Here is a 26,517-nt window from a genome sequence, read left to right as displayed (position 1 = left end):
CGCACCCGGCCACGTATGGGTCTGTCAACACGCCCACTACTCCTACGACACGTGCGATCTCAACACAATCACAATATCACCCCTCATACAACGGACGCACCCGGCCTCGTATGGGTCTGTCAACACACCGCTACTCCTACGACACGTGTGACCTCACAAGCATATCACAGTGTAATCAATATCCGGGGAGGTACATCGGGTAGTGCGTATAGCACTCCAAACTAACATTTTATACTCTTTTATACCTTCGTATACACACATAATTGTATACATCACATATAATCCTCTATTTCGTAAATCTCAACCCTGGTATAGCATCCGAGAATTCCTCAATTTAAATAATATAATTATCCTAAATTCACATAATCCACATAACTCGACTAACGGTCAAGACCTATCTCTACGGTCAGTTTAATCTTTCTAGGAAGGTAATACTACCTAGGAAGTCTCATGGACAACCCAAAGTCAAACTACCCAACCTTGGTCAAACGGGCCCGCGGGGCCCACGACCTCCAAATTCCGATATGACAATTTCTATGAGTGCTACATGGTTTAGGACACATGTCCTGCAAGTTTGGTCCAGATTGGACGGTCGGATCGCTCACGATCGCACGATCGGACGGTTACTAAAACCCTAACTCTAGGGTTGGCATTTCCGGAGTATCCGGGACTTTGTTTTACAATCCGTCAAATCTTACACGATCCTAAGACTTCGCTTTTTCGGGTTATTGGAATTCTGTTGGTTTGCATGAGTGGATTCCTTGGCTGGTGAAACACAGGGTTGAAAACCTAGTTCTCAATTTCTGTTCGAATAACGTGTTTTGTAGTCCAGGTCCGCCACCTCCAACAAGTTTAGGACTATAACTTGGGTTTTCGTCTTCTCATGTGAGAGATGCAGGCGGTCTCCGCTCACTTCGAACTTTGTCCCTAACTAACGTGAATTTATCAGATGTGTATGGTGATTTATTCTCAGATTTTTCATTTCCTTTGCTTGAGAAACTGACTATAGAGTCTTGTAGAAGCTGTTAGCTGATGTTACTAGTGACACGTGTCCTTGGTGAGGTGGCAAGTTTGTTAGCCCTTCACGTGCTTAGTAGTATGATTAGTTAGTTTGTTAAGCAATCTGTTAAGCAGGTTAGCTTATGGTTACACAGCTATATAAGCTTGGGTCTGTGGTTTATTTAATAATATGGAAAAACACAATTTCTGAGAATATACAGAGCTTTACTTTTTCTCTCTTCAGCACTTCTTCTTCTCCATAGTTAACATGGTATCAGAGCTTCAGACTCTTGATCTCCACTTCTGCTCCGCTTGAAAAGCTTGATTCTGTACCTTTCATGGCGAGTTTCATCGTGTTGCACAATATTGCGATTCTGGATGCGATTCTTCGCTTGTGTTTGAGCTTCTTCTTCATTTAATAAATTCAGCTCTGGTATGAATTCTAAACTTCTTCTCTGCATCGACATTGAATTTAGGTCAAATGATTCAGTGAATTGAGGCATAAAGCTCCTATTATGGCACGAAGCCTATATTGAAGCACGAAGCTGTTTAATTTATGATATTTTCTTTTTCCTGAGGCACAACGCCATTGTTGAAGCACGAAGCTTTTATTGAGACACAAAGTACAGATCGAGGCACGAAGCCCTGTTTTCTTGAAGCACATAGGTTTTCTTGCTTACGTTTCATATCATCAGTTGATTGTCAATCATGACTTTTACGATGCCTAAAATTGAGGGTTTATTAGGAGTCTTAACCATTAAGCTGTCAGAAGATAATTTTGTCAAGTGGCAGTATCAATTGCAATCTGTGCTACAAGGATATGATTTGTATGGGCATTTTGATGGCACTACTGTGTGTCCACCGAAATTTACAATCTCTGAGTCAGAGGGAGTCACAACAGAGATTACTGAAGATTATAGGTCTTGGATTCAAGTTGATAAGGCACTTTTAAGTCTTCTTATTGCCACATTATCCGATGATGCTATGGAATATGTCATAGGTTGTAAAACGGCAAGGGATGCTTGGTTGAATTTAATTGATAGATATGCCTCAGTTTCTAGAGCACGAGTTAATCAACTCAAGACTGAATTGCATACTCTACATAAGGGCAGTGATTCTATTGAAAAGTTCTTGCTTAAGTTGAAACACATTAGGGATCAATTGTCTGCAGCAGGAGTTCACTTAACTGATGATGACATTATCATTGCTGCACTTAATGGTTTACCTCCTGAATTTGACATGATTAAAACGATGTTAGTAGCAAGGGAAACACCTATCAATCTCAAGGAATTCAGAGCTCATTTGTTGTTCTCAGAATTTTCTGTGAAAACCTCAAGGATCTACAAGTTTGCGGAATGGAAAAAATTTGCCTGGACATATCTGGCATGGGACTAAAGAGATTGGCTGTCAAACTTCATTTAACAAGTGCCATCAGCAATAGCTGCGTTAACATTTTCGCTCCCAATCTACGAACTTTTCAATGGGGGCCTGATGAGGTTGCTGAGAATGGTTTGGTATACTTCTGGCTTCCAGTGAATGATGTCAATGTGAAGACTCATACTGTAGTCATGTGAAGACTTATACTGTAGTCATTCTTTCCGCATTATCCCAAGCTGAAAAACTTACTATATCCTTTGACAGACCCGCCAATTTCCAAACCGGCAGACCCGTCTTGGTGCCGACATCACACCCATGTCGGGCCCACTTACTAAAAACTCAAGACATCCTACCAAAATTTTGGCAGAGTCTCCCTTGTAAAATGCTCAAACCCAACAACATTCAACCTGTATAATTTACATAATATAAATCCCAACTGCCAGCATGCTTTTAACATACAACAATCCCAAAATAAAGTGGCCTCCGGCCTCAAGTAACAACCTAACATGGGCAATAACAGAGCATCTAACAGAATTTGTTTACAACAAACAGTTGAGTAGAAGGAATTTACACAGGTCCTATCTACGGATGAAAAGTTTGGAACTCGCAACCTGCTCGAACGCTTCCAAAAGCAACTCTGCTGAGGGGCGCAAAACAGAAATATGTGTAACACCCCGACCCCGTTTATTTTTCCTATTTAATTTAATTAAGGGAAAATATTAAATTACTCCTAGGTTGAGGGTGATTTTGGTCACTTTCTTATCCGGGAAGATTTTGGGACCGTGAGTGGTGTGGTTGCGTAGGTGGTACTTGAGACGAAACCGTAGACAGCGGTAGGCCTGAATCGGAGATTTAACGAAGCTTTGGCGATCAAAACTTGTTCGGTGGCAGAACCGTAATTATTTCAAGAGTTTGGTAAAAATCAGATTTTCAGTTTTACCCCTCACTTTCTCTCTCTTCCTCCCGCGTACACTCTCTCTCTCCCTCCCGTTTCTCTCTCCCGATTCTCTCTTTCTCTCTCTTCGAATCTCACGGCTCGAACGGAAGGGCCGCACCGTCCCATTCGACTTGTCTCAAGCCCCGATCAAGACCCACCCAATTTCCCGCGAAACCTCGAATTCCCGACGTCGATTCGGGTTCAAACCGAAGTTTCCGATTGTTGCGCCGTCGTCTCCGCCGTCCCAATTCCGGTGAACCAGGTGAGGTTTCTTCTCCTTTTTACGTATTCTAGCTGACTGTTGTTTAGGTTTGGATCGATTTTGAGTTTTGGAACCGAATTGGAAACCTAGGTTTTGGCCGGATTTCAATTTGAAATTCCGGCCACTTGCCGTCCGAATTGGATGTTGCCGTAGTTGAAAAAGTTGCTCCACTCTTCGAGTAGTATCTAGGATTGGAAGGGTGAGCGTTGGTTTGGAGATTTTCCGTCGCCGGAAATCTCTCTACACACCCGCGCACTGCCGGCGCGTGTGGCGGCGCGTGGGCAAGGTGGGTGAAGTTGTTTTTCGTCCTGTTGAGATCCTTAGGCTGTCACGAGTGCGTAGGATTTCGCGGATCTCAATTTGGATATCGTTTGACTATCGAACGGATTTCGCATATTGTGCGTTATCCGGGTTCGATAAGTTCTGACCGTTGGATCGTTTCCAAATTGAAGTATGTTGATTTAGGTACTCTTAGAAACCTGTAGGAATTCGCGGATCGTGAATTGGAGCCCCGGATGTTCCGATTCAATAATGTGAAGTTTAGGGAAATCGCGATCACCGTGCGATTGGGAAGCGAATTCCAATCAGTAATCGGACCCTAGGATGTTCCTTTGGACGTGAGCGCACCGAACTTGGGGATTTAAGTATTTCCTTTCGTGAATTTCCGTTTTGGAAGTACGTCTGTTAATCAAGGATTTGTATCTTGGAATAGGTACTTCGGTTGATCACTCAAGAGCGGGACCCTCACGGGTCGGGCAGCTTGGGATTACTTGTGAGTGGACTTTGTTTTAAGCATATGCATGGTTTTTATTTATGAAAGTTTTGTGCATATACTTTAAATGATGGTGACTTTGATGTAATAAGTCTTTGGTCGATGAATTGAATATGTTTATATATCTTGGTTATATATATTTTGAATATGAACATATATATTTGAGTATGATGATTATGTTGATATGGATTTTGGGATGGCTATCTATATTGTCTATGTATAGAGTATGAGAGGTTGTTGTGGTGAGATTGTGGAAAGATAGGAGTTTGATGGATGGTTGGGAGATATGAGTATGGTAGGTGAGTACCCTTCCCTAGTTACTAGGCTTCCCACACACGTCGTTGGCAGTGCCGGTGGGGTGGGAAGGCCATGAGATTACGGGTCTCACACATGGCGTTGGCGTGCGGTGTGTGAGACACTTTCCATACGTGTCGCTTGGCGGCGCGTATGGGAGAGTATGTATATTGCTTGAGTATCATCACACACGTCGTTGGCGGCCGGTGGGGTGATGATACTGTCTCGCGCGTAGGACTTGATATGAGATTGTGAGCTACACGTGTCGTTGGCGGTGCCGGCGTGTGAGCTATGGAGTTCCGTCCCCGGTTGGACTACTCATCCCGGACGCTGGTTCGGTTCGAAAATCCTGCGTACCAGCCAACAATCCCCCGGTTGGATTGTCTCCCCGGTACATTAGTTTGGAGTGAAGTATATATACTATACTAGAGTCCTAGCTATATGTATATTTATATATGGGTATTTACGGGTGTTGAGAGTTGCATATATTTTGGGAAATGAGTTGTGAGCCTGAGATGTGGAGATGTTTTGGACTTTGGGATTTTTGTGCTTGAGTTTTGGTTTCTGAATTGTGAAACTGCATGCTAGAGCATTATTTTTACATGGTGGGGTTACTATGTTGTTTTTAAAGTGAAACTTTATTTCTGTCCACTCACATCTTTCTGTTTTGCGCCCCCATGAGTTGCTCCCAAGGCATTCGAGCAAGTCACGAGCTCCGAACTTGTCGTCTGTTAATAGGGTCTGTATAAATTCTTTCTACTCCCCTGTTTGTTGTAAACAAATTCTGTAGACGCTCTGTTATTGCCCATGTTAGGCTACTACTTGAGGCCGGAGGCCATTTTGTGTTGGATTGTAGTATGTTAAAAGCATGCTGGCAGTTGGCTTGTTTATTGATGTAAATTTTTGCAGGTTGTTTATTGTTGGTTTGAGCATTTTACAGAGGAGACTCTGCCAAAATTTTGGTAGAATGTCTTGGGTTTTAGTAAGTGGGCCCGGCATCAGTGTGATGTCGGCACTAAGATGGGATCCGCCTGGTTTGGGAAATTCGGGCGGGTCCTGTCAGCTTGGTATCAGAGCATTAGGTTCATTTTCCTTCGACACTTGCACTTTTGCTGCATTGTTGATCTAATGATTCGATGGTTTCTTTGTGTAGAACCATGGCAACACGCCGACCGAGAACACGAGGTCGTGGTCAAAGATGGGGCCCAAATCCTCCACCACCATCTCCGTCACCACCTCCTTCACCTCCAGTTCCATCTCCTCCACCATCTCCACCTGCCGGAGAGAATGCCCTGGACTTGCGCCATGTGCTGAGTCAATTCACCCGCACCATGACTACTGCTTTGCGGGGAGGCTGAAAGTTCGAAATTAAAAGGGTGAAAGAGCTCGGAGCCAAAGAGTTCATGGGTGGCCCAGATCCGGCAGAGGCCGAGTCTGGATTACTTGATGTGGAGCGGATTTTCGAGGTACTGGAGTGTCCTGATGAAGATAGGGTCCGTTTAGCTACCTTTCATTAAAGGGAATGCCTATCACCGGTGGAAAGCTGCAAAGAGGGGCTATGGGAATCCAGCTGCAATTACCGGGAGGAATTCCAAAGGATCTTTTCGATCAGTTCTATCCACCTTCCTATCGCTATGCCAAAAAGATGAGTTCTTATATCGAAGCAAGGGTCTATGTCGTGGCGAATATGAGCACAAGTTTAATGAATCGAGGTTTGCACCGGAATTAGTGGCTACTTGAAGAGGACCGGTGCGAGGCGTTTTGAAGGCGGTCTATGGTGGGAGATTCATGCTGTGGTTACTGCTAGCACGTATCCCAACATGAGAGCTTTAGCTCAAGCTGCAGAGTATCTAGGACATGTGCCTTGGAGTGCGGAAGGCGCCGGAGAGATGCGCAGGATTGGGTGGCCCAAGTCGGGTCCATCCAAGAGAGGAGGATCTAGTTCCAGCTCGCTAGTGGTGGATGGTCGGGTGGACGAGATCGATCCAGGTAGTGGAAGATCCGGTACTCGTCGGCAAAGATGGACTCGATTTGAGCGAGCCTGCATCTAGCACAGCTAGGACTCCTCCAGCGGTAGGTTGGCATGTTACGATTGCGGACAGGTGGGGCATTTTGCAAAGGATTGCCCCATTCCTTTCAAGGAGGTAAACCAAGCTTGAGCGGCGGCCCGATATGCTATTTTTGTGGACAGGCAGGGCATACCAAGAGGTTTTGCCCACCGATTTACCCTGATGTACGGTCACGGGATCGGAGCCAGCGAGGCGGGTACTATGGGTCGATCGAGTCGAGTGGTGCTACTTCCTCTGCAGCAGGATCTTCCAAGATGGCACCGCCATCTTCTCGGGAAGAAGTGGCAGAAATTCAAGGGTCACCTGGCGTTCTACCACTCGAGCTAGGGTGTTTTCTATGACCCAGCAGGAGGCACTGAGCCACTCCGGATGTGATTACTGGTATGATCCCTATTTTCGGTTATCTTGCTCGTGTTTTAATTGACCCGGGGGCCACACATTCTTTCGTAGCACACAATTTCGTACCCTATGTCAGTGTGAGACCGACACCTATGACAGGAAGTTTTAGTATTTCTCTACCCACGGGGGAAGTCATGTTTGCAGACCGGGTATTCAGAGAATGCTATGTTCAAGTAGAAGATGCATGGTTGGAAGCCAATTTGATCCCTTTAGAATTGGTGGATTTGGATATCATCCTGGGGATGGATTGGCTAGAGAAGCATCATGCGTCCGTGGATTGTTACCGGAAGGAAGTGACATTCCGGAGTCCGGATGACCTAAAGTAATTTTCCGGGGGGAACGTAGAATTCTCCCTACTTGCCTTATCTCTGCTATTACAGCTAAGAGATTACTCGAGAAAGGATGTGAAGGATTTCTAGCTCATATCATCGACACCCGAGAGGTCACCTTGAATCTGGAAGATATTCCCGTGGTTAATGAGTTTCCTGATGTCTTTCCAGATGATCTTCCGGGGTTACCTCCTGAACGGGAAATTGAGTTCACTATTGAACTTCTTCCGGGCACCAATCCTATCTATCTAACTCCTTATAGGATGGCACCAGCTGAACTCCGGGAGTTGAAGATTCAGCTGCAGGAATTAGTGGATATGGGTTTCATCCGACCTAGTGTTTCCCCATGGGGTGCACCGGTGTTGTTTGTGAGGAAGAAGGATGGGACCATGAGGTTATGTATTGATTACCGGCAGTTGAATAAGGTGACAGTACGTAACCGGTATCCTTTGCCGCGGATTGATGATTTGTTTGATCAGTTGAAGGATGCCAAGTATTTCTCTAAGATTGATCTGAGGTCAGGATACCATCAGTTGAGGATCAGAGAAGAGGATGTCCCCAAGACCGCATTCGAACGCGGTATGGACATTATGAATTTCTGTGATGCCGTTCGGGTTGACGAATGCTCCAGCAGCATTTATGGATCTCATGAACAGAGTGTTTCGACCTTATTTGGATCACTTTGTGATTGTGTTCATAGATGATATCTTGGTTTATTCTAAGACTTTGGAAGGGCATAAGAAGCACCTGAGGTTGGTATTGAGGACTTTAAGAAGGAAGCAACTCTATGCCAAATTTAGCAAGTGTCAGTTTTGGCTGGATAGAGTGGTGTTCCTTGGACATGTAATCTCAACGGAAGGGATTTATGTGGACCCACAGAAGATTGAGGCTATTGTGAATTGGGTACAACCCACAAGTGTAACAAGTACGAAGTTTTCTGGGGTTAGCAGGTTACTATCGTCGATTTGTGGAAGGGTTTTCTTCGATAGCGACACCCCTCTCGCGGTTGACAAGGAAGGATGTTGTATTTGAGTGGACGGAAGAGTGCGAACAGAGTTTTCAGGAGTTGAAGAAGCGGTTGACCACCGCACCTGTTTTGGCTCTTCCTGATAACTCGGGGGGCTTTGTGATCTACAGTGATGCATCTTTACAGGGATTGGGATGTGTTTTGATGCAACATGACCGGGTGATTGCTTATGCCTCGAGGCAACTCAAAAAGCATGAGCGAAATTATCCAGTCCATGACTTGGAACTTGCCGCAGTAGTGTTTGCTCTGAAGATTTGGCGACATTACTTGTATGGTGAGACCTGTCAGATTTTCACGGATCATAAGAGCCTCAAGTATTTCTTTACTCAGAAGGAACTGAATATGAGACAACGGCGCTGGTTGGAATTGATCAAGGATTATGATTGTACGATTGAGTATCACCCAGGCCGAGCTAATGTGGTTGCAGATGCATTGAGTAGGAAGGCTCCTGCGAACTTAGCCCATATTAAGGCGGCCTATCTTCCGTTGTTGGTGGAACTACGGAAAGATGGAGTAGAAATGGAGATGACTCAACAAGGTGGAATCCTTGCTAGCTTGCATGTGAGGCCCATTATGGTGGAACGGGTAATTGCAGGCCAGTTGGAAGATCCTATACTTTGTAGGATAAGGGGAGAAGTAGAGAATGGAACACGGAAAGATTATGCTATAAGGGGAGACGGAGCCTTGGTGAAAGGAGCTTGTCTATGTGTACCTGGTAAGAATGTTGAGTTGAAAAGAGAAATCATGGAAGAAGCTCACTGCTCCACTTACACCATGCATCCGGGTAGTACGAAGATGTACCGGACGCTACGGGCATATTATTCATGGCCGCATATGAAGGGAGACATTGCTAAGTATGTGAGCAGATGTTTGATATGTCAACAAGTGAAGGCAGAGCGACAGAAGCCATCGGGACTCATGCAACCACTTCAGATTCCTGAATGGAAGTGGGAGCGTATTACCATGGATTTCGCTTTTTAAGCTTCCACGTACTTCGAAGGGTCATGATGGAATTTGGGTGATAGTGGATAGACTTACCAAGTCTGCTCATTTCCTACCCATTAAGGAGACCTATCCTTTGACAAGGTTGGCAAAACTTTTTGTGGACGAGATTGTCAGATTGCATGGAGCACCTGTATCCATTGTATCGGACAGGGATCCTAGGTTCACTTCTCGATTTTGGAGGTGTTTGCAAGAAGCTATGGGTACTAGATTGCAATTCAGTACTCGCTTTTCACCCACAAACCGATGGACAATCGGAAAGGACTATCCAGACTCTGGAGGACATGTTGAGGTCCTGTGTGTTACAGTTTAAAGATGCATGGGATGTTCACCTTGCTTTGGTGGAGTTTGCTTATAATAACAGCTATCATTCGAGTATTGGGATGGCTCCTTATGAGGCGTTGTACGGGAGGCAGTCAGGGACTCCTATTTGTTGGAATGAAGTGGGTGACAAGAAACTGGAAAAAGTGGATAGTATCCGAGTAACAAATGAGAAGGTGAAGATTATAAAAGAGAAGTTGAAAACTGCACAAGACCGACAGAAGAGTTATGCAGATAACAGGTCCAAAGATCTTGAGTTTACAGATTGGGGATTGGGTGTTCCTGAAGTTATCTCCTTGGAAGGGTGTGATGAGATTTGGGAAACGTGGGAAGTTAAGCCCTCGTTACATTGGACCCTATGAGATCACGGAGCGAATTGGACCTGTGGCTTACAGACTAGCCTTACCTCCAGAACTGTCTCAAGTTCATGATGTATTCCATGTATCTATGCTTGGAAATACATGCCAGATCCTTCCCATGTATTAGAATACCAACCTGTGGAATTGGAAGAAGATTTGACGTATGAGGAACAACCAGTACAGATCTTGGATAGGAAAGAACAGAAGTTGCGTTCTAGATCCATCCCGGTAGTGAAAGTTTTGTGGAGAAGCCAAACTGTCGAAGAAGCTACTTGGGAACCCGAAGAGCAGATGCGGGCCAAGTATCCTTATCTCTTCCATTGACAGGTATGTGAATTTCGGGGACGAAATTTCTCTAAGGAGGGTAGAATGTAACACCCCGACCCCGTTTATTTTTCCTATTTAATTTAATTAAGGGAAAATATTAAATTACTCCTAGGTTGAGGGTGATTTTGGTCACTTTCTTATCCGGGAAGATTTTGGGACCGTGAGTGGTGTGGTTGCGTAGGTGGTACTGAGACGAAACCGTAGACAGTGGTAGGCCTGAATCGGAGATTTAACGAAGCTTTGGCGATCAAAACTTGTTCGGTGGCAGTAACTGTAATTATTTCGAAGAGTTTGGTAAAAATCAGATTTTCAGTTTTACCCTCACTTTCTCTCTCTTCCTCCCGCACACTCTCTCTCTCCCTCCCGTTTCTCTCTCCCGATTCTCTCTTTCTCTCTCTTGAATCTCACACCCGAACGGAAGGGCCGACCGGTCCCATTCGACTTGTCTCAAGCCCCGATCAAGACCCACCCAATTTCCCGGAAACCTCGAATTCCGACGTGATTCGTTCAAACCGGAAGTTTCCGATTGTTGCGCCGTCGTCTCCGCCGTCAATTCCGGTGAACCAGGTGAGGTTTCTTCTCCTTTTTACGTATTCTAGCTGACTGTTGTTTAGGTTTGGATCGATTTTGAGTTTTGGAACCGAATTGGAAACCTAGGTTTTGGCCGGATTTCAATTTGAAATTCCGGCCACTTGCCGTCCGAATTGGATGTTGCCGTAGTTGAAAAAGTTGCTCCACTCTTCGAGTAGTATCTAGGATTGGAAGGGTGAGCGTTGGTTTGGAGATTTTCCGTCGCCGGAAATCTCTCTACACACCCGCGCGCCGGCGCGTGTGGCGGCGCGTGGGCAAGGTGGGTGAAGTTGTTTTTCGTCCTGTTGAGATCCTTAGGCTGTCACGAGTGCGTAGGATTTCGCGGATCTCAATTTGGATATCGTTTGACTATCGAACGGATTTCGCATATTGTGCGTTATCCGGGTTCGATAAGTTCTGACCGTTGGATCGTTTCCAAATTGAAGTATGTTGATTTAGGTACTCTTAGAAACCTGTAGGAATTCGCGGATCGTGAATTGGAGCCCCGGATGTTCCGATTCAATAATGTGAAGTTTAGGAAATCGCGATCACCGTGCGATTGGGAAGCGAATTCCAATCAGAATCGGACCCTAGGATGTTCCTTTGGACGTGAGCGCACCGGAACTTGGGATTTAAGTATTTCCTTTCGTGAATTTCCGTTTTGGAAGTACGTACTGTTAATCAAGGATTTGTATCTTGGAATAGGTACTTCGGTTGATCACTCTCAAGAGCGGACCCTCACGGGGTCGGGCAGCTTGGGATTACTTGTGAGTGGACTTTGTTTTAAGCATATGCATGGTTTTTATTTATGAAAGTTTTGTGCATATACTTTAAATGATGGTGACTTTGATGTAATAAGTCTTTGGTCGATGAATTGAATATGTTTATATATCTTGGTTATATATATTTTGAATATGAACATATATATTTGAGTATGATGATTATGTTGATATGGATTTTGGGATGGCTATCTATATTGTCTATGTATAGAGTATGAGAGGTTGTTGTGGTGAGATTGTGGAAAGATAGGAGTTTGATGGATGGTTGGGAGATATGAGTATGGTAGGTGAGTACCCTTCCCTAGTTACTAGGCTTCCCACACACGTCGTTGGCAGTGCCGGTGGGGTGGGAAGGCCATGAGATTACGGGTCTCACACATGGCGTTAGCGGTGTGTGAGACACTTTCCATACGTGTCGTTGGCGGTGCCGGCGTATGGGGAGAGTATGTATATTGCTTGAGTATCATCACACACGCGTTGGCGGTGCGGTGGGGTGATGATACTGTCTGCGCGCGTAGGACTTGATATGAGATTGTGAGCTACACGTGTCGCTTGGCGCGGCGTGTGAGCTATGGAGTTCCGTCCCGGTTGCTGACTACTCATCCTCGGACGCCGGTTCGGTTCGAAAATCCTGCGTACCAGCCAACAATCCCCCGGTTGGATTGTCTCCCCGGTACATTAGTTTGGAGTGAAGTATATATACTATACTAGAGTCCTAGCTATATGTATATTTATATATGGGTATTTACGGGTGTTGAGAGTTGCATATATTTTGGGAAATGAGTTGTGAGCCTGAGATGTGGAGATGTTTTGGACTTTGGGATTTTTGTGCTTGAGTTTTGGTTTCTGAATTGTGAAACTGCATGCTAGAGCATTATTTTTACATGGTGGGGTTACTATGTTGTTTTTAAAGTGAAACTTTATTTCTGTCCACTCACATCTTTCTGTTTTGCGCCCCCCAGACAGTAGTTGCTCCTGAAGGCATTCGAGCAAGTCACGAGCTCCGAACTTGTCGTCTGTTAATAGGGTCTGTATAAATTCTTTCTACTCCCCTGTTTGTTGTAAACAAATTCTGTAGACGCTCTGTTATTGCCCATGTTAGGCTACTACTTGAGGCCGGAGGCCATTTTGTGTTGGATTGTAGTATGTTAAAAGCATGCTGGCAGTTGGCTTGTTTATTGATGTAAATTTTTGCAGGTTGTTTATTGTTGGTTTGAGCATTTTACAGAGGAGACTCTGCCAAAATTTTGGTAGAATGTCTTGGGTTTTAGTAAGTGGGCCCGGCATCACAGGTGATGTCGGCACCAAGACGGATCCGCCTTGGGAAATTCGGGTCCTGTCATATGTGAGTGGACAAAAATAAAGTTTACATTTTAAATCAACATAATAACCCCACCATGTAAAAATAGTGCTCTAGCATGCAGTTTCACAATTCAGAAACCAAATACTCAAAACACAATATCCCAAAGTCCAATAAATCTCTAAATCTCAAATCACAAGTCCATTCCCAAAGATATGCAACTCTCATCAACCCGTAAACACTTATATATATATAACTATAACTATAACTATAATATAATATATACTTCTCTCCATACTAATGTACCGGGGAAACAATCCAACCGGGGATTGTTAGGTGTACGCAGGATTTCGAACATTAACCGGCGTCCGTGGATGAGTAGTCCAACTGGGGACGGAACTCCATAGCTCACACGCCGCATCGCCAACGGCGTGTAGCTCACAAATCTCATAACAAGTTCTATGCGCAGACGATTATCACCCCACCGCACCGCCAACGACGTGTGTGATAATACTTAAGCAATATACATACTCTTCCCATACGCCGCACGCCAACGACACGTATGGGAAGTGTCTCACACCGGCACGCCAACGACATGTGTGAGACCCACAATCTCATGGCCTTCTCACCCCACCGGCACTGCCAACGACGTATGTGGGAAGCCTAGTAACTAGGGAATGGTACTCACCTAACATACTCATACATCTCACAACCATCCCTCAAACTCATATCTTTTCATAATCTCACCACAACAACCTCTCATACTCTATACATAGGCAATATAGATAGACATCCCAAAATCCATATAAACATATTCATCATACTCAAATATATATCCATACTCAAAATATATTGCCAATACGCATAAGAATATTCAAATCCATCAACCAGATAATTATTAAGTCAAAATCACCATTTAAAATATATGCACAAGCCTTTTATCAATAAAACCATGCATATGCTTAAAACAAAGTCCACTCACAAATAATCCCAAGCTGCCCGGCCCCGAGAGGGTCCTGCCTGCTGCGAATGGTCGACAAGTACCTATTTCGAGATACGAACTCTTGATTAATATAACGCACTTAAAAACGAAAATTCACAAAAGGAAATACTTAAATCCCCAAGTTCCCGGTGCGTGTACATCCAATGGAATATCCTAATGTCCGGTTACAGATTTGGGAATCGCCTCCAATCGTACGGTTATCGCGAATTCCCAAACTTCAAATTATTGAATCGGAACATCTGGTGCTCCGATTCACGATCCGTGAATTCCTACAGGTTTCTAAGAGCACCTAGATCAACATACTTCAATTTAGAAACGATCCGACGGTTAGAACTTATCAAACCCGGATAACGCACAATATGCGAAATCCGTTCGATAGTCAAACGACATCCAAATTGAGATTCGCAAAATCCTACGCACTCGTGGAAACCAAAGGATCTCATCAAGATAAAAATCAACTTCACCAGCCTTGCCCACGCACCGCCACACGCGCCGGCAGCGCGTGGGTGTGTAGAGAAATTTCCGGCGACGGAAAATCTCCAAATCACCAGCCACCCTTCCAATCCTAGATACTACTCGACGAATGGAGCATCTTCTTCAACTACCACAAGGTCCAATTCGGACGGCAAGTGGCCGGAATTTCACATTGAAAACCGGCCAAAACCTAGGTTTCAAAATCAACTTCCAAACTTCAAAATCGTTCTAATCTAACCCCCTAAACAGCTAGAGCACGTAAAAAGGAGAAGAAACCTCACCTGGTTCACTGGAAATGGACGGCGGAGACGGTGCGATAGCACGAAAACCTCCGATTGAACCAGTCCAAATCGACGGCGGGATTCGCGGTTTCCGGCGGGAAATCGGGTGGGTCGTGATCGACTTCACGATGAGTCGAACGGACCGGTCTCACGCTCAATCGTGGCGGTGCAGAGAACCGAGGAGAGAGAGAGAGAGGGTCGGGAGAGAGAAACGGAAGAGAGAGAGAGAGAGAGAGAGAGAGAGAGAGAGAGCTGTACGTGCGGGAGAGAGAGAGAGTGAGGTAAAAATGAAAAAATCTGATTTTTACTCCAAACTTTTCGAAATAATTACGGTTCCGCCACCGAGCTTATTTTGATCCCCAAAACTTCATTAAATCTCCGATTGAAGCCTACCGCCTGTCTATGGTTTCGTCTCAGTACCACCTACGCAACCAAACCACTCGTGGTCCCAAAATCTTCCCGGATCAGAAAATGACCAAAATTACCCTTAACCCAAGAGTAAATTAATAATTTCTCTTAATTTAAATAAAAATAGGAAAATAATTGGAGTCGGGGTGTTACATCCTTTCAGATTCTTGAGGTCAGTTTAAATATTCTATTTTCTTATCTACTTGTTTGGAGACATGATCATTTTGATAGCTATCTTGGATGCTTTAACAATAGATGAGTAACAAAATGTACTTATAGCATATTTTCTGCCAGCTATCGTAATTCCAAATATTTGTTGTAAAAAAAATTAGTATCTGCCTCGTTTATCTGTATATATGTACCTGTATATAAATCTGTTTTGTGGATTTACGTAGCGTATAAATTATGTATGCAGATTTTATCGAAAATATATTTCAAAGGTGGTCTACCATTTTCATTTGTGAACCTCAAGACTTTGGAAATTATTACTGCTGGTTTGAGAAAATCGGATTTCCCGGGTATAGCATGCTTATTCAAGAGCTCTCCCGTAGTCGAAAGGCTCAAAATTGTGATAAGTCCTATTCATAGACCACAGGATGATGTAAGTTAACTTTCGGCATAATTCGACGTTTTTTGATTTTTTACACTTCCAACAAATGCCACTCTTGTAATCACTGGCTTGACGCTACGCACATTTACTCTTAAAATATATCCGGCTTACAACATATTATAAAATTAGATTTCAGAAATGGAACGACATCTTGTTGGACAATACCCTCTGGAGTGAAGAGCAATTCTGGGAATCTCAAGCTCAAACTTTGAACTCCTTCCTTTGTCACATTAAGAAGGTGGACTTTTCCGTTGTTACAGGTATAGATGAGACTGTGATAAGTGTTGCTAGGTTTTTACTCAAACATGGAATAGGCTTGCAAGAATGAACATTTGTCCGCAGAACTGGGAAGCCTATCAACAAAATCAACCTGGATGGCAGGCTAAATTCAAGATAATAGAGGAACTGCCGCGGGCATCGGAGGATGTTGAAATCGTATGGTTATTCTAATGGTTAAGTTCTGATGTTCTGCCTTGAGGGGAATGTATATTTATTATTAGTTTGCACTTTAGGTGCCATGTATTTGTGATCAAATGTGAAAATTGGACAAGCTTATTTTTATTAATGCAACTGTGTTGGTTTCTTTTTGGACTAATTCGAGCTCAAAGCATCACATGACAATGCGACGATGAGCTTACTTGGTATCTTATATACAGGTAGGCGTTTTTAAGCAATAATCAATAAAGATGCCAAGTATATATCCCATATTAATTTCAACCAAAATTGAAAATTGGGCCTTATCAATAATTATTTTTCAATTATTTTTTATGATTAACTAACTAACTATAAGGTAGAATTATCATTAGCTTGGATTAAAAATTTATAAAAATTAATTAAAAATACTGCAATCGTACTTGGAAACAAACTCAAACGCTGTTCCCGTTCTCACCTCACTTCAACCTTTGAACCATTCAAACCCCTAAAGTACGTAACTCAATCTCTCAACCCAAAGACCAGTAAAAACCAGATCAAACCCCAACAAAATCATCACAATGGAAACAAGATCCGCTGCCAAGAAAAGAAAGCTCCTCATTTTATACAACCAGAAGGATCAAGTTGACGACGATGACGAAAGCGAGAAGAGCAACAGAAGCCGAAGCATTGACCGCATCAGTGACCTCCCAGATGCCGTTCTCCACCACATCCTCTTCCTCCTACCCGTCAAAACCGTCGCCCAAACCAGCGTCTTATCAAAACGGTGGCGTTCTATCTGGTCCTCATTCCCGGACCTCGACTTTACCACCCTCACTCGAGCCCCAACAAAGCCACATTCTTCTTCATCAAAATCGCTCTCTCAGAATTCCAAAGAAACAGACTTCATCAGGCAAGTCCTGACTCTCCGCGATAAGCACTCTGATATTCGAATCCTTCGGTTTGGTTCCTGGTTGAGCTTCTCCCGTCTCAATGGCCTGATCCGCCTGGCCATCCGGCGCAATGTGCAGGAACTGGACGTGGAGGTTGCCACAGAGGATTATTTCAACTTCCCTAGATGCGTCATCGCCAGCGAATCTCTCCGCATTTTCAAGTTGAAATCGCACTACCCAGGCTTCAGATTGCCCCCTTCATCTGTGATGACGAGCGGATTCAAATCCCTCCACTTGTTGTCGCTTTCACGCATTGTCTTATACAACCAGCCTTCTCTCTGCGACATGTTCGGAGCGTCTGCTTTCCCTATGCTCAAGAAACTGAGCCTGGACGCTTGTTTTGGGTTGAAGTACCTTCGGATTGGGTGCAAGGCGCTTGAGGATTTGACCCTGGAGAACTGCTTTCAGTTACAAGGGTTGGATGTTTTGGGTGGGAAATTGGAGAGGTTGAGAATTGTGAGGTGTTTTGATGCGTACGCTGATAAGAGTTGGGTGAAGATTGATGGTCCAAGACTTAGAATTATTCTTTGGGAAAACAATGCTATTACTGATAGCTCTTCTCTGGACAATTTGAGCTCTCTGCAAGAGGCCTCCATTGGTTTCTTTTTGCTCCAGGAAGATATTAGTGTGGCGAAGCTTCAGAGTGTGTCCAACCTTTTTATGGGACTCTATCATGCCCATTGCTTGACACTCGATACCCAATGTATTGAGGTACTTCAATTTAAGTAATATGAACCATTGATCAGGTTAATTTAAGTAATGTATTGAGATACACGGCCTAGCAAAAGAAATTTAATCTACTTGTTATGCTGCTGAACTATGAATTTGAATCATTGATCATGTTAAATTTTTATCTGAATACGTGATTTCGATTCATAGTTTGACAAGAGAGTATTGTCATTAATTTTGTCTGGTCACTCTTATGTATATGTAACATTTCAGTGATGAGCACGACTTATCTGTATAGCTTTTTGTTGTTGCAGATTCTGTCAAACAGTAATTATTTTGCGGTTTATCTGCATCCATTCAACAATCTCAAGTCTTTGGAGTTGCATACGGGTTTCAACAAGAACAATGTCCCTGGATTGGCGTGCATATTCAGGAGCTCTCCCATGCTTCACACTCTGACCCTCAATATTATTAACGATTACAAGATTGAAAGGAGAGTAAGTATTATAACTGAGATTAATTTGGTTAATACATTCATTGTATTCTTAATCTACACGTAAACTGACTGATTAGTATCAATTTCAACAGCTAACTAATTTGGTTTCTCATTTTGATGCATAACTATATCAGCAATGGAATAAGGATTTGTGGGAAATGTCCAATTCTGAGGAAGAAAAATTCTGGGAATCGCAAACGCAAGCCTTGAAGTCGTTTTTACAAAACCTTACGGTAGTAAAGATCCAGGGATTTTTAGAGTGTGAGAATGAAGTGAGTCTAGCAAAGTTCTTGCTGAAGCATGGAAAGGCCTTGCAGGAAATGATTCTGTGCACTGGACACTGCAAAGCTAGATATTCTCTCCAGCGACAAAAGATTAGGTCACAGATGATGGGATTCTCTTGGGCTTCTTCTAATGCTAAAATTGCATTTCACTAAGCTTGTACTGCAAACGTTCTCTTTGACTTCCTCTTCTTTTTCTTTATATGCGCATTTTCCTTGCTAATTGGATGGAGTACATGCTCATCATATGAATTTATGTAGAGCCCAAACAATTTGGTAAGCATAAGCAGATTTGTATGTTGAAAAATGAAATTCAAGAAGAAGCTAGTATAAAGTGAATTCAGTTTAGAAAGAAGAGAGGAGAAAGAATACAAAACATTATCACAACCATTGAATGTGCTTTACAATGTGTGTAATAATGTGTCAAAAATGTGTGTCCCCCGATCCTAACCTTATATGTAATATTTAAAATGTCGTGATTCGTAATGTTACACATCCTAGCTACATGGATGGATGGAAAACTCGTGTCGACAAAGGGTAGAAAAGTACAGAAAAATATTTATTATATTTGACACCTAACCACTTTCTCTTTGTGTGTTAGTTTTGAATTGGCCTAAGTTTTTGGTGTGCTCCTAAGTGGTTCTGGGTTCAAATCCCCATAGTACCCTGTGTGTGTATGAATTTTTTCCCTTTCTGTTCCTAATTTCTCCCCCTCCCCAAAAATACAAAAAAAAGGCAATATTATTAAGTACTACTTTGGAAACGCATAGAATGTTTTTAAATTCAATCGCAGAAGGTTGTGGATATGGCGACGTTCCTCCTAATTTCCTCAGTGTCAATGAATTTGCCTCTTGGTGCATGCAATCAAGTAACAATGGATCCAACGTGACAACCAGGGTTGAAGTCTAGATGAAGTGCTTGTATTGGATTCATTGAATGACTATATACTCGTTGCCTCCGGGAAGATACGTATATATGTAAATGGATATGAAATCAATAAGTTGTTATATATTTATTATTATTGCTATTATTTTTTTCCATGACTATATAGTATATATATATTTATTATATTATATATTATATATGCAAGCTCTGACCAAATATATTTATTATTTCTCTGGTACAACTGGCCAAAAATATATATAATTATTTAATGGAAGTTTCTTGATCTTACTACCTATCACCTCATACTAATAGTTTATGGGTTGGGAGACGTCTCAAGTCATTTATCTTTACCAGAAAACAAGACTTTCTTACTCAATTTTTATTTAGACTCGTACCAAAAAAGAAAAAAACTTATTGGAAAACAAATTAGCAAAATTCCTTGAACAAATTTTAAATTTTGAACTGGTCTACATCATTATCATATATAAAAGACAAATGTTTAAGTATTTTAGTCAGCAAATCCAATGCCGCGGCAGCCTGCAGTGCTCTGCATGCTCCTCGTGCAAATAGATATTTGATGTGATTTTTAATAAAGGAAAATTCCATCAACGGGTCTAGTCCGGTAGAAAAGGCTAAGAAAGAAAAGTTATCGTCGAAACGAATAAGAATATGTACCAACAAGTAATATTACAACCAAAAGAAGGTGTTTGTTATTTCTCTGTATTTTTCAACCTGACTATTTCAGTTCCAAAATGAATAACATACGGAAGTAAAATACAAATCAAACGATCAAGATTGACGTCTCTTATTATCTTGCTCCCCTTGCATCGCTTGTTCAAGCCAAATCCAAGATTCCTCCATCAACTCAGGGCTGAGTCTGAACATCAGAACGCAAAACTCCATCTGGTTGAGAGCTCCATCGCCATCCATGTCACCTTCCCTCATCATGCTCACAAGCTCATCTTCTCTCAAATTCTGCAGACCAAGAAGAGCAGAGTTGCTCCTCAAGCTCTCCAATGTAATGACCCCTTTGTCCTTGTCCATCAGCAGCTGGAATCCATTGCACAGCTCTCTGATCAGGCCCTCCCCGCCAAGCTTGTCAGCCATCTCTGGCAGCAGATCCTCAAAATCATCAACAGCCCTCCTGCCAACTCCTGCCATTGATTGTTATTAGCTCTTGCTTTCTTTTGATGTATTGGGTTTTTGGGTTTGTGAGGGAAACAATGAGAGTGAATGAATTTATACCATGTGAAAGGAAGGGGAAGGAGAGTGGAAATTGGAAGGGGGATCTTGGAAAGAGGAAGGTTATGGTCTCCCCGTGTGGATGACAGCAATGGAACAGTGTGTTAATTGCTGGTCGGCTTTGATTCTTTACACCTGCAAGGGCCAGCAGCAATTTTATTTGCCTCCTGTGTTTCTCAGAAACTTGTAAAGGGTAATTTTGTCATTACATGTAAATAATGAAAATTGGTCCTATTTGACTTTCAACGCTCTTGTCGAAGGGGGTACGATTGTCATTTCGGATTATCTTAGACAGTTAGACTTCAGAAACGGTTTTCCTTCTTGACTTTTGGCTGTTTTACCAGTTGGGTGGGTGGAAGTCGGTTATATAAGTTAACGAAAAGTGTTCACATGAAATGAAGAAGAAAATGTAATCTTTTGGGTTTTTTGGGTCGGTTGTCATGTTTCCCAGAAAAAATGGAGGAACTCTTCTATGAAATTCTTTAGAAATGTAGGGCCGATTAAAGTTGTTAGCATTACAACCATTGGATTGAACTAAAAACAACAAGAGTAGAGCATTGTTTTAAGCATTCAGAGACTTTTGCTCAAATGCCTAGTTATTAAATTCGCATATTATACGTGGAATGATGTATTTTTTTATTATAAAAAAATTACTTCTATTTTTCGTACACTTTTCAAGAACATAGAAATATATGGGGTTTTTTTAAAAATGAAATTGTATTATTCGTATATAAAGGTAATTTGCACAAGTAATAAGCGACCGCCACTATGGTGGGAACCCATTGATGGCTCGTCCCGTATTTTACTAACTATGCTCAAATGAGATAGTATGTGCAGAAAAGAATAAAAATAAGGCTAGGTTCGGGTTGACCCATCCCTGGGCTATGCGTTCTTTGAGCTTGGGCTTATGAACGTACCTAACTTGGGCCTACATGAATTCTGAACCCCAATGAAGGACATTGGCCCATCAAAAGATATTGGTCCAAGTCTTTGCATTACAGATTGTCAACGCTTGTCAGTGTCTTCCATTTTCCATCATAAATCAAACTTCAAGTGTGTTGAAGCAATGAAACATTATTGAATTGAACCTCTATCGACCTTCTGGGATACTTATGGTGATTACATTGTTGGAGAAACTGGTAACTGCTGGGATACCGACAGCAGCGCGGGGGTAGTTCCTATGCATTGAAAAAGCAGGTTCTTTGGAGAGTGGAAGTGATGCAGCTTCATTTCCTTGCAGCATAAGAAAAACTGAAGACATTGTTGGCCGATCAGCTGGATCTTCTTGAACACACAAAAACCCTACATGCATACACTTTAGAGCTTCATGAGGCTCACATGCTTCCCTTACTGATTCATCAATCACCTCCATTCCTCTGCCTTCTTTCCACAACTCCCATGCCTAAGTGAGATTCAACATCAAAACCCATCAATCTTGTTCAAAAAAGAACAAAAAAGAACTATAATTTCTAATACTTACCCATCCCGCAAGAGTTCGGGAATTTTCAAAACGATAAAAAGAAGCATTCTTCTTTCCACTTACAATCTCCAACAGCAACACTCCAAAGCTGAATACATCCAGTTTCTCAGAGAAATGGCCATAGAGTGCATACTCAGGTGACATGTAGCCACTGTTCATGAAGTAACAGTAGAGGTAGAGAAGTAAGCAATAACAATGACTATTATTTGCATCAGGTTTTGTATATGGATGAAAAACATGTGTTCTTACTATGTCCCAACAACCCTGTTGGTATTTGCTTCAGTTTGGTTCATCCCAAAAATCCTGGCCATTCCAAAGTCTGAGATTTTGGGGTTCATTGATCCATCCAAAAGAACATTACTTGCTTTAAGGTCCCTGTGAATGATTTTCAGTCTAGAGTACTTGTGGATATAAAGTAGTCCCTGAGCAATACCTTCTATAATTCGAAAGCGTTTACCCCAATCTAATTCTGTTTTTTCCAAAGGATCTGATTCAACAAACCATGGAGAATAATAAGCTAGGTGAATATTTTTCCGTTTTGTTTTGAAATTTTTTTTTTTGACACACAGAGAAAGATACTGCATTACACCACTTTTGAAAACATGGGAAAAGATCTTGGAAAAAGGTAATCGGATTTGACGTCTCATAAATCAACAATATCAAAGAATTAATTTTAGCAGTGATGAGCATATATATACCAAACAAAAATTTGTCCAAACTTCGATTCGGCATGTACACATAAATCAGTATCATTTCCTCCTTTTCAATACAGCAACCCAAGAGCCTAACAAGATTGGTGTGTTGGAGCTTGGCTATAAGCTTCAACTCATTCATGAACTCCTCATGTCCTTGCCCTGACTTCTTTGACAGCCTTTTTATGGCTACTTCTTGGAGTTCAGGCAAAATCCCCTGTAGTGGAAGAAAAATCCGATACACATTAAGACAATTACAACCTTACCAAATGAGAAGTAATGAGTGAAATTATTAAGAAATGTATAAAAGAAACTATCATATTTATAGCTCAATAGGACTATCAAAGTGTTACCTTATAAACAGGGCCAAATCCTCCCTCTCCCAGTTTATTAGCTTCAGAGAAGTTGTTTGTTGCAGCTAAAATTCTCCTTAAACGATAGAGTGGTAATCCTGCGTCATTCTTTCCACTTCCAGCACCATATTTCCTGTTCATTCTAATTGTTAAAGCAACCTTTGTTTGGATTACTAGACTCCGTATCGCTGAACATATGAAAGATAGACAGAGTGGTAAAGTACCTTCCCTTTCCCCAAGTCTTCTTCCATAAGAAATAACAAAAAATTATTGTAAGCAATCCTGCTGTTGCTGAGACTGTTGCAATTACTAGGGAGCGCTTATGACCTGCAAAGAAAACAAAAAGATCCAGTTGACAAATTAAAAATGATGGCTCCAAGTAATGGTCACTCCCCACAACACCAATAAACAGTTCCTTATTACTTTTGGGATTCTTGAACTCAGAAGCTGCAAGTCTGATGTACAAAGTCCTTCCATCACTGTCATCTGGTGCAAGTTGCTTTAGACCAAATAGATCTCCAGTCCAAATTGAACATCCAGCAGTGCTGCTGTAAGCATAAGCAGTGCAAGAGCAGTTACTTAAGCAGATTGATCTACATTGCTTAGCATAAGCAATACTATAGTGTTTATCTTCAACACTGGCAGGCAATGACATGCTAGGCATTTCTAGAAACCCGTCTTCTGTCCCAGTAACACCGACAGCATTCCCACATGGCAGAGTGGTTTTTCTTAAGCACCCACCTGAATAATCCTGCAAACTCCAATCCCTATGTGACTCTGGCTCAAACCCCATCAAACAACTACATAAAGGCAAGGATTTCTCATTGTAACTACTGAATGGTCCGCAAAAGGCATAAACCTTTGGTTTAGACCAAAACAAATTCCATTGCCTGGCGCTGGTAGTCTCCAACCATGTTAGCTGCTGAATCTGCCCTGAGGTATACATCATGTATCGAGATATTCTCTTAGGATCATAAAGAGAATAGGTAAAATAACTTTCATTTTCGTTTGTAACATAGCTGTAATTGAAAACATCATTAAGCGTCATCTCAGGATCCAAGCTGAATTTATCTGAATTTTCATTCCATGATCCACTAGTCCAATACTGTTGAGACTTATTCCACTCTATGATAAATGAGTTGATTCGCTTTGGGTCAAGCTCAAAAGAGAAAAGACCTGGTGCAGGATCCTCTGAATTCTTCCATGAAGTGAGAATCTGGCTTTGTTTGGTAATTTTGTTGAATCCGATTCTACTTCCTGGTAGCCATGTATCGGCTGGATGATCAAAACTTTGCCATAAGGGCTCTGATTTAGTACTAGCACTAGACCCATCAGCTCTTAAGACAAGGTTACCATTGTCTAAAAGAACTGCTTCTACAGAACCTGAGGCTGAGGTAGTGGTGGTGGAGGTCGCACTTGTGGACCAAACTGAACCTTTGGACCTACTGAAGAGAAGTAAATTACCATCTGATATTTTCAACACTGAAGAAAATCTATCAGAGATTGGCTGTTCCCTATTTGCCACCCACACTACGGTCCTAACAGAAACTTTTTTGTACCAGATGCCTATGTAGTAGTTTGAAGAATTACCTGGTTTGAAGAAACCCAGCTCAAAAACCCCACCTGCAGAGACAATGGTTTGATCGCCAGAGAGAGATTGGTTTGCAGTGATGGTGTCAGCTGCAAGGCAAACATGGGTTTTCATATACAGGCATAAAAAAATAACAGACAACAAAAACTTTTGGCTGGTTTTGGTGTCCATGGCTGCACAAAAGCAAAATTGGCAAACAAGCTTACTTGATAAACCAGAACATTCCAAGTCAGCCAAGTCAACTCGTGAAGTGTCTATGTCATACATAACCCCTTAATTCACCTCAACGATGTTACAAAGTAAAAAATTTGGGGAGAATTTTTGGATGAAGGAGATGCGGAAGACAGTGGCAAATTGGCAATGCTTGTAATTCAATTGAAAATTGTCGCCATCATATTTGTCTACCGTGCATCATGGTTTGGAAAATGGTACTTAATTTACAATGCAATTACCAAATCAAGGAAAAGTGCAAGGCTCTTCATTAATTTCTACAATAATCTTACATACAAATAATCAATGAGGTCTCTTATTAAGGATAGACAAACAAACCAAAATAGAAATTTTGAAAAGACTAAAAATCAAGAAAGTGAGAGGATTTGCTTTGTTTGTGGAAGAACCAATCATGTGGCTAAGGACTATTTTCACAAGAAAACTGAGGTGTACAAATCAAAGTCAAACTATGATTCCTTCATATGAAAGCTGTTCACACTAAGTGTAGGTTCAAGTCTTGAAGACACCTACACCCATTGCACGGTATACAAATTGCCCAAGTTTCCTCATCGTTACTTGTTTTTCATTTCGACTATTCCTTATGAAGTTTTGAACTTTGTGGGGGATTGTTAGTTATTTATTATTTTGTTTTATTTTATTAAAATTCAAAACTTATGTTATATATTTAGTAATGATTGTTTATTTTAAGAGTCATATTTGTTGACCTAATAGACGTGACTTTATTAAAATGGTGGAGTCTTATAAATAAAGAACTCCTCGGACATAGAACAAACAATTCTCTGTTACTCTCATGCTCCATATATGAATCACACTCATCATTCTCCATATCCTACAATTCTCTTTATCTATTTCCTGGGCAATCGATCAACACCTAGCATACTCGTCCGCCGTTGGCATGCATAATGGACCAGACATCCTATGAGGCTTTTAGGTTGTATCTTGGAGTTGTAGGCACTGCCATAACCTGCACGTAGGAAGGCGTCTACTACTTTAAGACAACATTTAGGTTCACAAGCCAGACTTTCTTTCTTCTAATCTACCTATTGTTAATTGTGATTGTTTTAATTGGACGTATTTAATATGTTTTATATTTACAAAACTCTGCATTAAGTTGAATTTGATCGAGTATGTCATTAAGGTTGTTGATTTAAAGAAGCTATATAGCTTTACGTACAATGACAGGCACTCTGTTATCTCTGAGTACCTATGTATTAATAATTGTATTTAGTGTATTTATGAGTTGTGATTATGTACGCGCCAAAGATGAATGATATAGAAGTTGATAGAACAAATTCTCTTGTCTTTCTCTCCATAATCTTTCATTAATATAACAA

The 26,517-nt window shown here is 41.9% G+C and overlaps 2 protein-coding genes, 1 long non-coding RNA gene and 1 pseudogene across 5 annotated transcripts; 2 read left to right on the top strand and 2 right to left on the bottom strand.

The window, feature by feature from the left end:
* The first annotated feature begins 11,776 nt into the window (after positions 1-11,776).
* LOC148918192 (uncharacterized) lies at positions 11,777-13,019 on the top strand. The gene is made up of 2 exons (XR_016125763.1): positions 11,777-11,811; positions 12,786-13,019. It is a non-coding gene; the product is annotated as an uncharacterized LOC148918192 (long non-coding RNA).
* A 3,830-nt stretch (positions 13,020-16,849) lies between these two features.
* On the top strand, positions 16,850-19,066 carry LOC103329476 (putative F-box/FBD/LRR-repeat protein At4g03220). Its single transcript, XM_008231949.3, has 3 exons — positions 16,850-17,974; positions 18,247-18,429; positions 18,563-19,066. Exons 1-3 carry the CDS (start codon positions 16,892-16,894, stop codon positions 18,863-18,865), a joined length of 1,569 nt encoding a protein of 522 aa, XP_008230171.1. The 5' UTR covers positions 16,850-16,891; the 3' UTR covers positions 18,866-19,066.
* A 1,161-nt stretch (positions 19,067-20,227) lies between these two features.
* LOC148918191 (calcium-binding protein PBP1 pseudogene) lies at positions 20,228-20,825 on the bottom strand (annotated as a pseudogene).
* Positions 20,826-21,668: 843 nt separating this feature from the next.
* On the bottom strand, positions 21,669-25,262 carry LOC148918190 (G-type lectin S-receptor-like serine/threonine-protein kinase At4g27290). Of its 3 annotated transcripts, none has more exons than XM_089050850.1 (7): positions 25,159-25,262; positions 23,586-25,041; positions 23,362-23,494; positions 23,015-23,225; positions 22,566-22,803; positions 22,317-22,467; positions 21,669-22,238 (listed from the first exon to the last, which is right to left on the bottom strand). In XM_089050850.1, exons 1-7 carry the CDS (start codon positions 25,217-25,219, stop codon positions 21,927-21,929), a joined length of 2,562 nt encoding a protein of 853 aa, XP_088906976.1. In that variant the 5' UTR covers positions 25,220-25,262; the 3' UTR covers positions 21,669-21,926. The 3 variants fall into 3 exon arrangements, with proteins under 3 accessions (XP_088906976.1, XP_088906977.1, XP_088906975.1); XM_089050851.1 differs by lacking the exon at positions 25,159-25,262 and having other exon boundaries at positions 23,586-23,688; positions 23,785-25,147; XM_089050849.1 differs by lacking the exon at positions 25,159-25,262 and having other exon boundaries at positions 23,586-25,147.
* Between the last annotated feature and the right edge of the window lie 1,255 nt (positions 25,263-26,517).

This window comes from Prunus mume, linkage group LG4, assembly GCF_029339155.1.
Source record: "Prunus mume cultivar Tortuosa linkage group LG4, ASM2933915v1, whole genome shotgun sequence".
NCBI classification, from domain to species: domain Eukaryota; kingdom Viridiplantae; phylum Streptophyta; class Magnoliopsida; order Rosales; family Rosaceae; genus Prunus; species Prunus mume.
This window is presented reverse-complemented; position numbering and strand designations above follow the sequence as displayed.

Bases quoted from the DNA above. Each gene is read 5' to 3' on its own strand.
- LOC103329476 (XM_008231949.3), top strand. From the start codon at position 16,892: ATGGAAACAAGATCCGCTGCCAAGAAAAGAAAGCTCCTCATTTTATAC. The intron at 17,975-18,246 runs GTACTTCAATTT...TTGTTGTTGCAG, and splicing joins TCGATACCCAATGTATTGAG to ATTCTGTCAAACAGTAATTA. The intron at 18,430-18,562 runs GTAAGTATTATA...TAACTATATCAG, and splicing joins ATTACAAGATTGAAAGGAGA to CAATGGAATAAGGATTTGTG.
- LOC148918190 (XM_089050849.1), bottom strand. From the start codon at position 25,123: ATGGACACCAAAACCAGCCAAAAGTTTTTGTTGTCTGTTATTTTTTTA. The intron at 22,468-22,565 runs GTAAGAACACAT...CTTCATGAACAG, and splicing joins AACAGGGTTGTTGGGACATA to TGGCTACATGTCACCTGAGT. The intron at 22,239-22,316 runs GTAAGTATTAGA...AATCTCACTTAG, and splicing joins CCCGAACTCTTGCGGGATGG to GCATGGGAGTTGTGGAAAGA.